Source organism: Lichenostomus cassidix, chromosome 7 (assembly GCF_008360975.1).
Source record: "Lichenostomus cassidix isolate B80296 chromosome 7, HeHo_3.0, whole genome shotgun sequence".
NCBI classification, from domain to species: Eukaryota; Metazoa; Chordata; class Aves; order Passeriformes; family Meliphagidae; genus Lichenostomus; species Lichenostomus cassidix.
The window spans coordinates 4,712,709-4,728,355 of record NC_139488.1 but is presented as its reverse complement, the minus strand read 5'-3'; the positions used below and the strand labels follow the sequence as shown (position 1 = coordinate 4,728,355).

The following is a 15,647-nucleotide window of genomic DNA, read 5'->3' as shown; positions in this document are numbered from 1 at the left end:
TGCTCTAAGAAACCACTGAGGGCTCAGTCCTGGGCCAGGAGAATAAAGAGGGGGAGAAAAAGGGGGGGGGAAGGGAAAAGAAAGGAAAAACTAGAGGTAGAGATGAGTGGAGATGAGTGGAAAGAGTGGAGATGAGAAGAAAAGATATTGGGAGAGGGTGGGGGAAAAAGAGGGGAGAAAAGAGGAAAGGAAATATAAGAAGGGAGGGAGAAAGTTGGAGGAAGGAGAAAATAGGAAAAAAATTGGGGAAGCAGGGGAAAGGGTGGGGGGAAAGAAATGGAAAATGAGAGTAGGAAAGGAGAGAGAATGAGAGAGAAAAGAGGGGAGAAGGGATAAAAGAGTGGAAAAAAGAGAGGATGGGGAAAAAGGTGGGGGGAAGAGGAGAAAAAAAGAGAAAATAACAGAAAAAAGGAGGGAGAAGAGAAGGGGGAAAAGGGGAAAAGAGAGGGGGGCAAGGGAAGAGGAAGGAAGGGAAAGAGATAGGAAAAGGGAAAAAGAGACAGAAGAAAAAAGACAAAAGAGAGGAAATAATGAGAAGAAAGGAAACTGAAAAGATAAAACAGGGGAGAGGAAAGAGAAAAAACAGAAAAAATATGGAGGGAAAAGGTAAAAGGTAGATAAAAAGTAGGGAAAAAGAGCCTGTCATTTAGACCTGCAGCCTTTCATCCGTGGTCAAAGCACACCGATGTTTCTCTCGGGGGTTGCTCTCCCTGCAGGATTTTGGGAGAAGACAGTGAGCCTGCCCCAGCCCAGCTCAGCGATTCCTCCTGCACAGCCCAAGGACTCCCCAGCAAGAGCCGGGCAGATGGATGGACAGGCAGAGGGACAGAGGGATGGACGGACAGCAGAGGGAGCCTCAGGCTGAGCAGAGCCCGGTAGCTTCCTCAGGAGACCCCACTTTGCTGAACCCATCCCGGCTGAGATCCCAGAGCTGCAGGCAGGGATGGGGAGGGAGCACGGGTGGGCTGCAGCCTCCTTCCTCCTGCTGCTCACACCTCCAGGATGAGGATCCCAAACTGCTGGAATGTCAAGAGATTGAGCCACCGAGGGAAAGACCCTCACAGGGCACAGGAAGGGGAAGGGAAAGGGGAAGGGGGAAGGGGAAAGGGGAAGGGGAAAGGGAGGAAATCCTGAGAGCAGCAGAGGCAGAATGCGGGAGGCGGCAGCTCTCACACACTGAGCAGAGAAATTCAGGACTGTCAGCAGCAGATGGTATCTATAAATCCTATTGACATTTGGGATTCTAATCCGTTCCCCATCTGAAATATGTGGAAAGGCGCTCAGGGAGACGCACGCCGAGGATGTTGCCACATCCCGAGCCGCTGACCTCCCATGCCGAGACAGCCCCTGGAGAGAGGCAGCAGGACACAGGATGGGCAGTCAGCCACGGGGATGGGAGACAAGGACACACAGGGGCTGAGCTGGCACGAGTGACAGCCATCACAGCCCCAAAGGTGACACAGGTGCCACTTGGGCAGGCTCTGCTTCAGGGACAGCGATTCTCCCTGCCTTCTGGCTGTGCAACACCACGGAGCCCCTGGGATGGCAGCGATCCTAAACATTTACTCATGGAGAGCCAGAAACATCCTCCCGGCAAATTCCTCGAGAAGACAAACCCTGGAAATGGCACGACTGCCTGGGGGATCCATCAAATAGCCCCAGGAGGGGAAGAAGGGCGGCTGTGCCCAGACCCCTGTCATTACCTGCATCCTCCTCCGGAGTCATTACCTGCATCCTCCCCCTGCTCCTGAACTGAGCAGGGCTGGACAAGGCACAGCCAAGAGGTGCTGCTGTCCCACTCTGCCCCATCTGCATGGACAGGAGGACAAGGCAGCAGGGAACTGGGGCTGGAGTGACTTTGGCCACCCTGTGAGGTGTCCTGGGGGGAATGGATGGCGGGGAGGGATCATTTGGGCACAGCTGAGCCCAAGAGAGGTCTATAAAACACAAAGTGAGTTTGGGATGAGCTGTAGCCCCCAGTCCCTCCTCGTCCTGCCTCTGCTTCCCATCACTCACCTCCCTCCGGGGCCAACCGACAGCCCGGAGATAAGGCAGGGAAGGCGAGGGAAGGAATGCGACCCCCTGGATCATCCTCCTCCACGTTCATAAATCACCTTGCAGACTAATTGCTCCCTGGACAGGGGAAGACTCACCCCCTCCTCACCCCCCATCAAGCTTCTGCCTCAGCCTGGGAGCCCCAAATTTCAATCGAGTTCCTGGCATTCCTGCCTCGGTGTGAAGCCGAGGGGGCTCTGTGACCACCCTGGGGCAGGCATTTGGTGGAGGGGGGATTGGCTGCTGTCTCCCTGAGGGACAGGGAGGAGGTGCATTCCCATTCCCTGGCATCTCTTTCCCGGGGGATACAGGGAGATCAATGCACCTCGCATTGCAGCTCCTGGACAGATGCTGGATGAGGGGAGATGAGGGATGAGATGGCATGAAGGGTTTATGATCCAGCTCAGTGCCATCCTAACCTGGAAATCAGAGGAGGACAAGGCACCCAGGTGGGGTACACATCCCCAGAGCTCAAAAAAAGCTTTCCAAGCCAATGATGCCCCTCAACCATGCCAGGATTTTAAGCCTCCAGCATCAAACTGGAGCAAGAATCACAGCTGGCAGGTAACCCAGCACCAACCTCAAAGCCTACACAACAAAAACTGGGAGCTGCCCATTCCCAGCCGTTTTCCAGGACTGCAGAACTGGAGAAAACACCAACACAGCTTAAAAAAGAAACCCAATTCACCAACCAAAATACAGAAGAGCTCCCAAGCCATGCCATACCTGAAGCTACAACGGAGTGGCTCAGCCTCCATCCTGTGGAACAACATCCATCCTGCATCCACCTCAGCCAGGGATGCCGGGCGCCAGCTGACCCGTGCTGCTGCAAGAGGCAACTGCCTCAGCTCGTGGATGCTTTACAGAGCCTCACCATGGATTTCCAGGGGGGAAAACCACCCGGCAGGTCATTAACCTCATCCTCAGCACAGCATGCAGCAAGCAGAATCCAAGCTTGCTGCGGGGCCAGGTGGCGAGGAACACTATTTTCTTAGGGAAGGGACAGGAAAAGGGGGATCTGGGAGGGGGGTTTGTTTTTGGATTTCAGCTGCAATCTCCAGCTCGTCCAACCAGGCTGGCTCTTGTCAGCGCTGCCCTCCTGCAGTGCAGGGGACTTTGTTTGGCTTGGAAGCCCCCGGCTGTGCTCGTAATAAGACTCCGTGTCCGCTCCGTGGTCCTTCCACCTCTTTGCACTCCTCAGACAATAGTTCGCCTGTGCTGCTGACTTTGGCAGCATTTCCAAAGTTTTGGCTCCTTCCAAAGTTTTCCCCTGCACCGGGCAGCCGACCTTGGCCGTCCTGCTTGGCTGTCACATCCCATCGCATCCCATGGCAGGGCTGTCTGCGGGGCACCGCGCCCCACGCCAGACCTTTTGGGCCCCCAAACTGGGGACACGATGGGGACAGGCGCCCAGCAGGCCCTTTGGGGGTGGATGCTGGGGTCATGAACAGCCTGGATGAGGGGCCAGTGGGATGGGAAAAGCATGGCCCAGGCCTTGAACCCACCCGGCTGCTCACGTCCCAACACTGAAGTGAGAAATAAATCAGCTGAACGCCTTGAAATTAAGCGGAATGAAGGCAACCTGACGTCAGCCAAGGCTGAAATCCCCCTCTCCCTACCATGTCTCCACATATATTTAAGCAGGAAATCTTAGATCTTTTGAGGAAGTCCAAGCAGCACTGGAGATGGATAGTAAAGGAGTCAAACAGGTCGATGATGCTTTGCTGCTCCATGCAAGTGCTGGAAAGCCAGCAGGAGCTGGATGAGGCTAGAACACACATCATCCCATTCCAACCAACACACAGAACCAGCATTTGACCAACTGTTCCCTTCTCCTACCAGTCACTTGGTTTTAAAGGAAAATACAAGATCAATAAATAGCTTTAACGCACTGGAGTTCATCATCTACAACACGACAGACGCCAGGGACAAGGAGGGATGTAAATTTGATTCCTGCCTGCACGAAGATGGAGATTGCAGATCAGGTTTGCTCCCTCCTGAGCACAGGGATGATGCCACAGCCGGGCACCATCCCAGGCATCAGCATCCCAAAGCAAAGCTGCCCAGCCCACAGGCACAACGCCACGGGCCAAGGACAGCCCCGCGGCGGCACAGAGATGGGTACCCACGAGCTGTTCCCTGGGATGGTGAGGGGTTAAAAAAAAAAAACCCAAACCACACAAAAAAGCCCAGCAGGCATGCCTGAAGGGGAGGATTAGAGAGAATAGGGCCATTTCTCAGCAAAGACTATGGCAACGTAAATAGAAAAGTAACATTACGCTCAAGACAGGGGCCCTTTCCCTTTGCTCCTGCCCTACAATGCCACTATTGTTTTGCTGACAACTGGTAATTATCCCAAGCTGCACACACTGGTATTCCCACCCTTTAACCGGGAGGGATTTTGCAGCCGCCGACCCTCTGACACCAGCAAAAATTCACATACCAGAGGGTTCAAAGGGGGGGCGGGCTGGGAAGGCTGGGCGAGCCTTGCGGGGGACGTCATTCACAGGATCCCGGAGGGATGGGGCTGGGAAGGGACCTCTGGAAATCAGCAAATCCATCCCCCAGCTAAAGCAGGATCACCTACGGCAGGGTGCACAGCACCATGCCCAGGTGGGGTTTGGGTCTTGTCCCTTCCAGTGACTAAAGGGGCTCCAGGAGAGCTGGAGAGGGACTGGGGAACAGGGATGGAGGGACAGGACACAGGGAATGGCTTCCTACTGCCAGAGGGCAGGGATAAATGGGATATTGGGAATGAATTGTTCCCTGTGAGGGTGGGGAGGCCCTGGCACAGAGTGCCCAGAGAAGCTGTGGCTGCCCCTGGATCCCTGGAAGTGTCCAAGGCCAGGTGCTTGGAGCAACCTGGGATAGTGGAAAATGTCCCTGCCCATGGCAGGGGGTGGCACTGGATGACTTTTAAGGTCCCTTCCAGCCCAAACCATTCTCAGACTCTGTGATTTGGGATGGTTTCGCAGGGGAAAAGCAGAGGATCTTTTCTCCCATCACCATCCCAGATGAAAAAATGTTCACCTCACAAATATCCAAGTGTAAGAGGTGAATCCTTTCTGGAAAGAAAGAAAAAAAAAAGGAAGCAAAGAAAAAAAATATCTCATGGAAGCAGAGTTTTCCTTCCCTCCTTAAAAGTTCTGGGGAGCCTGGAACCCCAGGATGAGACTCTGCAGGCTGTTGCTGTCCTACTGCAAAAGGGTGGAGATGAGTCAAATCCATAATTTCTCATTTATGGGATGGAGGAGTCACAGTCCCAACATTCCCTGCCTAACAGGAGTTCAGCCTGGTGCCAGCCCCAGCTCAGATAAGGTGATAAAAAAACTCTGGAAACTGCCTCAAGATGGATTAAAACATTCCCATGGTCAAAATGTAGATTTTTTTTTTTTTTTAGCTTTTGCAGGCTGGTGCATGATCCAGAAATCCCTGAAAAAGGGCAAAAAATGCCATTTTTTTTCCTGCCACAGGCCAAGGTCAGAGCAAGGCAGAGGAAGCACACAGCCAAAGGACTCAGCTATGAGCACCACAACCAGCTCCTCTGGCATCTACTTATATATTGCTACTTGATTTTCTTCTGCATTTTAATTACACAATCGCAGAAGCTTCTTCCTAACGGGAAAGCTGGAAACCAGTTTTTCCTGCAACAAAGCCAATTCCACAAATGCTAGCAGTGACCTGTAAAGTTAAAAAAAAAATAAAATCCCCATAAATCAGCAGAGCAACATCTTCCCTGCCTTGCAGCAGCAGCAGCGTCACTCGCCGGGCAGGGACTTTATTTATTGTTGTTTTAAGCACCAAGGAGAAAAGAAAACGCTTCTAAAACCCCACTTAACCCCCTCCAGCTGCAGGGGGAAGAAAAAAAATCCCACGTAGGCAGCTCTGGGACTCCGGGCAAGCTCCAGCCTGTCTCCAGAGCACCCAGCTGGGATTTGAGGGAATGAAACTCCCCCTTCTCCCAGCCAGCTCCTCGCCTCATTACAGCAGCGTGTGGCCACTTGCAGGGTGCAAAACTACACTGTTGAGGCTCCAGCACCTCTGGAGAGAACCCTGCCAGGGCACAAGCAGCCTGTTTGAAGGGATGCTGGAGCCTGGAGGAGCTCCCAACTCCTCTCCATCGTAGCAGCAAAGGTTAAACCCAGACTTTGCTCTTCAAACCCCTTTTGGTTGCTTTGCACCCTGCAACTTGGGGATTGCAGAGCTCAGTGGGCTGGGGGGGATAGCGAGGAAAGAGAAATCCCAGCTGGCCACTCTGGGAGGAAAATAAGGCAGGAGAAAGGCCGGAAAGGGGCCTAAGAGGAAAGGCTTGCAAAGATTAAAACGGGACAATGTTATCAGGCAGCTGTGCCATGGATGTGGAGGGCTCCGGATGCATGGCACCCGGTGAGAACCACTCATCAAATGTTTGGGTGCTGAACTCTGGCACCAGCTGCAGCCCTGAGCCCAGGGAAAGCAGGGAAGCTCCACCAGGATCACCTGGAGGCAAACTGGAGCCACCAAGTGACTGAGCAGCAGCGGTGAGATAAAATGATTAAACAGGTGAATGAAGGAAATAGGAAATGTTTTCACTCCCGACCCAAACAGACACATTTTTACCAGTGTTGCTGCCACTGTGGCTGACCCGGAGGCCAGAGGGATGTCAGGGGTTAACAGCTACCCCTGCACAGCTGGAAAGGCAGGGAGGGATGCCCTGGGAGATCTAGGTGCAGGGATACAGGGGATCTACTGGGAGACGAGAGCACTGGGATGCCAGGGAGGTACTGGGAAGGAGACCAGAGCACTGGGATGCCAGGGATGTACTGGGAGACCTGTTTCCACTGTGAGAGTCACATTTACAGTGACACAGGCTGTCCCAAGGTCCTGGTGTGGAGCATCCCACCCCAGTGTGGTCCCCAAACCAGGCCTAGCATCCTTCTGGGGCAGAAATGCTTCATCCCTGGGGTGGATAAACACCCATAAACCCGTTTCACCACCAGTATCCTAAACTGCCCTGCAGCTGGCCAGATGTTTGGCACCAGGAGCCGCCGGCAGAGCCCGGGGCAGGGGCAGGGAGCAGGGTTAGAGCCCAGCCCACCTCTCCCGCTGCCCGGCCATGCGGAGCGACACACATCCGGACCACCGGGCCGGGATGGATCGGGATCCCGCCAGTGTCCGCCCCGCAGCGCGGCATTAATCCCGTTGCTAGGACACCCGCGGGCGAAGAAATACAACACTTGTCGGATTAGAGTCTAGACGGGCTGACCTTTCCCTCCGCCGCCGAGCTGGAACCCGGCGAAAATCAGGCCCCGTTGGCTAAAAGGAGGGGTTTTGCCGCTGTTGAGGTGTTGGGTTTTTTCCTCAGATGGGAGCCAAGGAGGGAGGGACGTCGCTGTCACTGAAAAAGGCGTTTCAGTACCTGCGGCGGGAGAGGGATGTGCAGGAGATGGAGCTGGGCTTGCAACCTGCTGCCAAGGCTGGGCTTTGCCCAGCAACCCGGCTGACAAAAGGGCCTTTCATGAGAGGGGACGATGTCAACTCCGCAATTAGCAGGGGAAAAGAAAAAAGAGCCGAAGGAAGATTATTACCTCCAGCAGTTGCCTCTGGGGGCCCCTCGCCCATGGCTTCCTTAACTCTTTCGGCTGGGCCCAAGGAGAAGGTGGGAAAGGAGCCAGGAAACAATGCCAGTGGCCAGCTGGAGCCAGGCTGGCATCTTCAGGGATGCTGTGAGGATTCTCATCCCCCTGGGAGCCAGAGGGAGGCAGGCACATCACCGTGCTGCATCCTAGCCCTGTGTGGTGTCTCCACCCAGCCCAGAGCTGGGAAAATGCCAGTGGGATCAGGCTCTGACCAAGAGCCCAGCTCAGCCCACCCCACACAGGGGGATGGGGGGTGATAGGACACACCACAGCCTCCACCTCCATGGCCTGACATCTCCATCCCCACCTCTATCTCCCCACCCAAAAGATGTGATAACTTGTGAAAATAAAAGCCTTTTATCAGATAGTCTCCTGGTTACCCTTCTGGATATCTTTTTCCCCCAAAGCCATCCAGGGAAAAGTGAGAGCCACTTGCCCTGATGGTGACACTGTCCCCTATCCCAAGTCATCCCTGCAAAGGCCATGTGGATAGCAAATCCCTGAGCTGGCCCCCAACCCTTCAGGGCCTTTGGCAGGCAAGAGATCAGTCTGAGCACAGTCCCAGGGTTGGGACACGTGGGGACAGCTCACCTGCCTACCAGGAAATGCTCTGTTAGCACCACTTTCCAGGTCACCAGGTGAGGTGGTGCTGAGGCACTTGCTCCTCGAGGTCCCTTCCTAGCCAAACCATTCAAAGAATCTACAGCAAAAGCCAAAAATCACAGGAGTGCTGCTGCCACATGCCTCCCTTCATCCACAGTGCCAGGGGCTGGGACTTTCTCCCTCTCCCTGATATCCGAGGGGATTTAGCACCAGCTGAAATCACTGCAGGTTTCTACTCCACCCCCTCCCACCCATCAATGTCCCCATGAGCCCCAGCTCTCAGCAGGACAGGGCACATCAAGCCCTTCTCCAGTTTTGGGGAGATGCCAGCCTCAGTGAGAGGGTCACATGAGGTGTCCTGGGGCTCCATGTCACCCACACGTCCTGGGTCACCAGGATAAGGATGCTGGCCCCTCTGGAAAGCATTTTGGGACCCTGGAGGAAGGACTAAGCTGCACAGATGCCTTCCCACCATGCCACAAGTGAGCACCACCAGCTTATCTGGGGGTTATCAAAGAGTTGCTGTTTATCCTAAAGTCAACAATCTCCAACTCAATTAAGTTACAGACTAAAGAGGAGGGTGGAAAAGAATAAATTGGTTTGATTACAGTGCTTCCCAGAGGGAAGACAGGTGGCTAACTTAGGAATTATAAACTCAGAGATAGCTTCAAGGACCATTGCGCTGTTGGAAATTTATGCCAGCGGTGGCAGTGGGAAGAGCAGGGGGATGGTGATGCTGGATTCCAGGTGCTCTGGCTGCTATTCCCACCCCGGGCTGTTTGAGCAGTCCCACACAGCCTGGGGACAGGGTCAGGGGAACAGCCAGATCTTGCAGTCCCCAAGGGAGGAGGAAACCAGCAGATCGAGCTTGGGAATAAAATCAAAACACAATAAAATCCACTAATGACCAATTTCCATCTTAGAGAAGGGCTGGGAGGCAATGCCAAAAAGAAAGCAATAAAAATTCCACAAAAGCAACCTTTTCAAGACACGGGATGTTCCGGACCAGATGTTGCTTGCTGAGAAAGCCTCAGTGCTGGGAACGCTGCTGCCAAGCGGCGCTGCCGGCCAGAGCCAGGAGCACAGCAAGCCTCCGGAGCCTTGACCCTGGAGCAGCCCACAGCCCTGGGGGTGTCGGTGTCCTGCTCCACCCCAGCACTCGCTAGGAGGTAAAAGCCACCCACCTTCGGCCGGTGGGACCCACCTCTTCACCCCTTCACCCTCAAAGGGTTGATTAACCACGTTCACACCTCGAGGGTGTGGAGGGGTTTTGCCCTCCAGCCTGCTCCAGCTTTCCCGGTGGCTCCAAATCCATATTAAGGCAATGTCAGAGACCCTGTTAGCCGCACAAATTTCCATTTTCTAACCCCGTTCAGCTCCTTGTGCTTCAATGACACCTTTGGCAATGAGCTCCCCACGCTAATCAAGCCCGACACTAAAAGCCACACACGTGCTGCTACCACCACTTCCTCCCTCCGCTCACAAAGTCAGGGACTTGTTCCCAATCCCCAGGATTTAAGGGCACTTAGTACCAGCTGAAATCATTGCAGGTTTCCTCAGCAGCACCTCCCACCCATCAGCAGGACTAAGCATATCCTCCCGAGGGCAGCAGCACCGCTGCTCCACACACATCAGTGGACAGGGGATGAGGAATGTGGCTGGAGCACAGGGGGGCCAGGGACAGCATCCCACAGCTGGCAGAGAGGGAGCTGGGAGGTGGGCTGAAGTGGAGCCCATCCACTGTGGAAGATCACAGAATGGTTTGGGTTGGAAGGAACCTCAAAGCTCATCCTGTTCCACAGGCAGGGACACCTTCCACGATCCCAGGCTGCTCCAAGCCCTGTCCAACTCAGCCTTGGACACTTTCAGGGATCCAGGGGCAGCCACAGCTTCTCTAAGCAACCTATACCAGTGCCACAACACCTTCAGAGGGAAGAATTTCTTTCTAATATCCAAGACACTGCCTCCAGGCTGCACACTCAGCCAGAGGGATGCAGCACACTCTTGGAAAGGATTCATCTCCAGTGCTTTCCCAAATGTCATCAGATACACCAGAAGAATCGTCAGAATATTTTATTAATCCCATACCTCTGGGCTGCTGATATGCCTCGATACTTAATCCCAGATGTCTCCTTCAGCACTTTGAACTCTCTACTGAAATACCAGAATTAATTCTTTTCTTGGTAAACTATCAAGAGTTTGGGGGGAAAAAAAGAGAGAGCACTCGCTGGGATTGTTATTGCAGGGCTTAGAGCATCATCCCTGACAGTCACGACAGGCCAGAGCAGTGCAGGAGAGACACGGTGTCCCTGTCACAGAATATGGTTTGGGTTGGAGGGGACCCTAAACCTCACCTCATTCCACTCCCTGCCACAGGCAGGGACACCTTCCACTATCCCAGGTTGCTCCAAACCCCATCCAATCCTGGAGTGTTCCCTCTGGAGCATTTCCAGGGATGGGACAGCCACAGATTCTCTAGGCAACCTATGCCAGGGTCTCACAGGGAAGAATTCCTTCCCAATATCCCATCCAACCTTCCCCTCTATCAGTGCAAAGCCATTTCCCCTTGTCCTGTCACTCCAGACCAATGTAGAAAGTCCCTGTCTCTCTTTTTATCAGAGGATGCAGCCTTAGATGAGTCCTGATCCCCCACTCCACATGCTCCTGCCTCCTTAAAAAGAAGTGGTGACATCCCCCCCCCCAAGAGCAAAGACAGTTTCCCAGAAGCACAATTTGCTGCTCAGGGATTTTTTGAGCCAGGCGATGACGCTTGAAGCAGGATTGCAAAATGTTTTCTCCAAGGGCTCGGATTTGCTGTTCAGCAGCACCCAAGTTTTGTGGCCATAAACACTGGAAGAGGAGGTTAGTCCAGCTGCAGGCCAAAATAAATAGGGAGCAGTGTCACTAAGAGGCTGCTCTTCCGAGCCAAAAAAAAAAACCTTCTTCTCCAGAATATGGGAGTGTATGGGCAGGGTTTTCTAGTGGCCACAGGGAAAAGCAGCTCAGCTCTACATCCCTGCAGGGACAGACAGAGGAGAGGAATGAGTTCCCAGGCACTACCAGCCACGCTGGGCCAGCAGACACCACATGAAAACCAAAAATCAAAGCAAGAGCTCTGGGAGAATGGATGCTGTGGATGAAGCAAGTTCAGGTACAGAGCTGGAGAAGTAATGGGAAAATTAGGATTAGGGCTTGAAAAGGTTGTGTGCTGCCATGGAAGCCGAGCAAACTCTTGCCTGGGAGCACAACCACTCTGCAGGAATGGTCAGACTCTTTTTAAACCCAGTTTCCAGCCCCAAAGCACCATCCAAGCACAGCCACTTCACCTCTGCTGCCAGGACAGGCAGGAGGGATGGGATCCACCTGCCAGGGGTGATGGACCAGGAGCCCAGAGGTGCTCCAGGGAGATGCCTGCAGCCTTGGCTCCTTCCAGCTGCCAGCAGCTGGGGCAGCTCCCCCTCCCCAGCAGCTCCCACATAAATAGGCGCAGATAAGGTTTTGCAAACAGAAGTGCTGCCAGCTGATAAGGAAATGAAGAGCCTGAGGAGCTCCTGGAGCACAGCATCCTCCCCAGTTCCTCCAGCCCCTGCTGGGAGCCTTGGCAACCAAGTGACACTGTTGGAGCTGAGAGTTGCCAATCCAGCCAAACTCATGATGCCCACAGCCCACAGCCAATTCCACCTATAATTGCTTTGGAAGAAATTCCTGAAATTTCTAGGAAAGCTCTGATCCACCTGTCAAAAACCCCCAGGTGCTGATGCCAGAGCAGTTGTGTCACAGGCTGTAAATCGCTTTGCACAGCACCATGTGCCTGTGAGGAATCCCAGCCAGCAGGACCCACGACCCACTGGGGATGGAAATAATCAGGAAATGAGCCTCTCCACCTGCAGCTCCAGCACCTGCTGTCTATAACAGTGGGAGGAAAGAGCTTAAATTCCCAGGTGCTGCCTGCACTCTCAGCAGCAGCACAGCAGGGAGCTGGGGCTACTTTTGGGGCTCATCCCAGCCCCCAAACTGATGCACAGAAATTGTGGGAGAGATCACAGAATCATGGAATCACAACAGTTGGAAAAGACCTCCAAGGTCATCAAATCCAACCATTAATCCGTCACAGCCAGTTCCACTGCTAAACCAGGACCTCAAGAGCCACATCTACACATCCTTTGAACACTTCCAGTGATGGTGATTCCATCACTTCCCTGGGCAGTCTGTTCCAGTGCTTGGTCACCTCTACCACCAGATTGGGGTGGCCTGGCCAGCTCTGTAAACTCCCACTGGAGGAGACTCCCCCTATCCAGGGACCTGGCACAGGATTGCCCCCTTGGGAATGGGGATTTCCCCAGCATGTGACCCAGCCTGTTTGGGGGACACTCACTGCCTTACTTGTGATACCCCCCATACTCCCCAGAGCATCTCTGCAGGATCCTCGTGGCTACGTGCCCTTCCTGAGGAATCCCAGAGATACAGTGATAAGAGGCCAGCCCAGCTTGGGGCAGCTAAGCCCCCAAATTTGCAAGGCAGGCAGATAAACAGAAAGGTTATCTCCATGCCAGGACAGCCTTCGGAGCAAACATTCCCCAGGAGCCATCACAAAGGCGGGCTGGCAGAACAGGCCCTGCAGTCCTTGGACATTGAACCAAGGGAAAGGGGGGGGGGGGGTTGGGAAGAAAAAAATAAAAGAAGGAAAAAAAGCCACACCAAGCGGCTGAATTCCTTTAAAACCCGATCGGCAGCCTGCCTTTGGGAGACGGCCAAGTCAGCTGGGTGAGACGGGCACCTCCCTGCCAGCGGTGACCGGCGCCGGCCGCGTTCCCCCGGCGCTCGTCCCCTCTGCATTCCCTGGGAAACCTCCTGGGGCTCCTCAGCGTGGCTGCTCAGAGCTGGGGGCATCCACCTTCAGCTCAGCAAAGGGTTCTGGCCAGCCCTGAGTGCACAAGGATGCTGATGGAGAGAGGGTGGGAAGGGCATGGAGAACTCTGAGTGCCCACTCCTAAAGCAGAGCCCAGCCCTCCAGCTCAGCTCGGCAGCACTGGACAGTCTCCAGGGACCTAAAATAGCTAATTCAGGATTTCACATGGGAACGATGTTCCCATCTCTGCAGAGCTCCAAGGGGAGCTTTGTTCCCGCGGTCCCTGGGGAGGCACCCACGCCTAGGAAAGCAGCATTATAAATGCAGCCCGGGGCACTTGGAGAGCTTCTCCCAGTGTTCTCAGACATGCTTCGGGAGTGCTGGGCATCCCCGCTGGCCCAGCCAGCCTCCTTCCCTCTACAGCTGACCCAGCTGCCCACAGAGCAGTGCCAGAGCTGTTCCTAGATGACACAAAGCCTTGCTCCAGTAAATAATCCACCGATTTCACGGCCGACTTCCAGCTCGCCTGTACCTGGGGATGCCACTAACAGAAACTTTGTGCCCAGCCTGTGATGGCAGGGAGGGACACGAGTGATGTTTCCCACAAGTCAAAAACAGCCAGATCACTACCCCACAGAAAATCCACTCCATCCTGGCTTTTGGATCATCACTTGCAGCTCGGCTGCTTTGGCAAATGGGGTTCCTGGGATCCAAGTGGGGGCTCCCTGTGTCATCAGCCGTGGCTGTTCCCGCCTCCGGGCGCTGGGCACACATCCAGAGACCGGCTGCAAGGGGAGGAGGGCTTTCATCCTGCCTGGCAGCCGGCAGGAAGCTTCCCTGTCGGGGAGGTAAAGTTCACCAGAAAAGCAGGCAGTGGGAGAACCGGCTCGTGTGCCTCGTGGGGAAAGAAGGGCTGGAAAGCTGAGTCAGCACTGAATTCCCCTCTCCCGGAGCACCAGCAGCTCGAGCAGTGGGATGTTGCAGGGAGCCCCGAAGGCAGGGAAAAGCCCAGGAGGGTGTGGGAGGTGTTGCATCCCCAGGGCACACGCTCGAGGCTCCCGACCACTCACAACACTTCCAAGGACATGCAGCCGCAGGGAGGACTTGCGGAGAAACCGCTAACACATGGATCGCGGCCACTTTGGGGCGACGCCATCCCGCCTGTCCCACAGCCAGCACGGACCCGACTGACAAACCACCCTCGTCCCAGGGAGCTGCAGCCAGGGATTTCCCCAGCATCCCTGCCTGCTGAGGTGCAGCACACGGGACCCCCCCGGGCCCAGCAGCCACGAGGGATGTGGCCATTCAAGGGATCACCCCCAGCCTCGGGAACCACGGCTGGGTGCAGCGTTTGGCCCGAGGGGACACTCCAGCCCCCATTCCTGCGGAGGAGAGCCTCCCAGGGGATGGGGGGCTCCAGCACAGGGAGGAGGTATGGGACGCCGGGCACGGCGGTAGGGACCCCCCTCCCCAGCATCCCGCAGCATCCCGTGCACGTTACCCGGCTCCTGGGAAGCGACGGGGAGCAGCAGGACAAAGAGCCCGAGCAGCAGCCGCGGCGGGGGGCACCTGCGGGAAGGGAAGGGGAGAGAGAGGTCACCCACCCTCCTGCCGAATGCGGGGCGTCCCCCGGCCCCCAGCCCCACTCCGAGGTCCTCCCGCGGTCACAGCGGGGACCCCCAGCCCCGGGGCGCCAGGGTCCCGGTACCCCCCAGACCCGGCGGCTCCGGTGTCCTGCTGCCCTCGTGTCCCGGGCACCGGGCTTCCCGCCCTACCCGTGCCCGCCAGCCCGGCTGCTCCCCGCTCCCGGTGCCCACCTTCCCCGGTGCCCCTGGGGTCCCGCCACAGTTACACCGAGGACCCCCGCCCCTGCGGCTCCAGGGTCCCGGTGCCTGCCCTGCACGGCAGCTCCAAAGTCTCGGTGCCGCCTCTCCACGGCGGCTGGGCGCTTCCCGCACTACCTGTGCCCCCCATCCCCGACGGCTCCTGGGCCCGGTGCCCCCCGCAGCCCCGGCGCTCACCCCGTGCGCATGGTGCCCGCTCGGTGCCGGCAGCGCAGAGCGGCTCGGCTCGGCTCAGCGCGGAGCGGAGCGGAGCGGCGGGATCTGCACGGCCCGGGGGGCGGGGAGGGGAGGGGAGGGGCGGCAGGGCCGGCCCGCCCCGGGCGGGTGAGCCGGGGCCGGTGCTCAGCCCGCCCCCAGCCCCCGGTGCCGGGGCTTGCACGGCCGTCGGTGTCCTGCGGCCGGGAGGGGGTCGGGGACACCCCTCGGGGATGGGTGTGCGGGAGGGGCACAGCTCTGCTGCCCGAAGAGGATCCCTCCCGACGAGCATCCCTTCCCGAGGAGCGTCCCGCCTCTGCCCGGAGCTCCGGGGAGCACCCTCACCCCCAAAGGGCACCCACGGCCCGCAGGACCTGCCCTGGCACCTCCTGCTCCGCCAAGCCCGTGGCCTTTAGCTCGCAGGCCGGGTCTGATCTTGAAGGAAGGGAGTGAATCAGCTCATTCCCTCTCCAAGCACTCAAG

At 56.2% G+C, this 15,647-nt stretch overlaps 1 protein-coding gene across 1 annotated transcript in view; it reads right to left on the bottom strand.

The window, feature by feature from the left end:
• Window positions 1-15,254, bottom strand: part of COL18A1 (collagen type XVIII alpha 1 chain) — a 36,401-nt gene extending 21,147 nt beyond the window's left edge. The window contains exons 1-2 of the mRNA XM_085065882.1: window positions 15,147-15,254; window positions 14,627-14,694 (exon numbers count right to left, since the gene is read on the bottom strand). Of these exons, the coding sequence (XP_084922008.1) occupies window positions 14,627-14,694; window positions 15,147-15,157 (79 nt within the window). The 5' untranslated portion in view covers window positions 15,158-15,254. The remainder of the gene's footprint in view (window positions 1-14,626; window positions 14,695-15,146) is intronic.
• Between the last annotated feature and the right edge of the window lie 393 nt (window positions 15,255-15,647).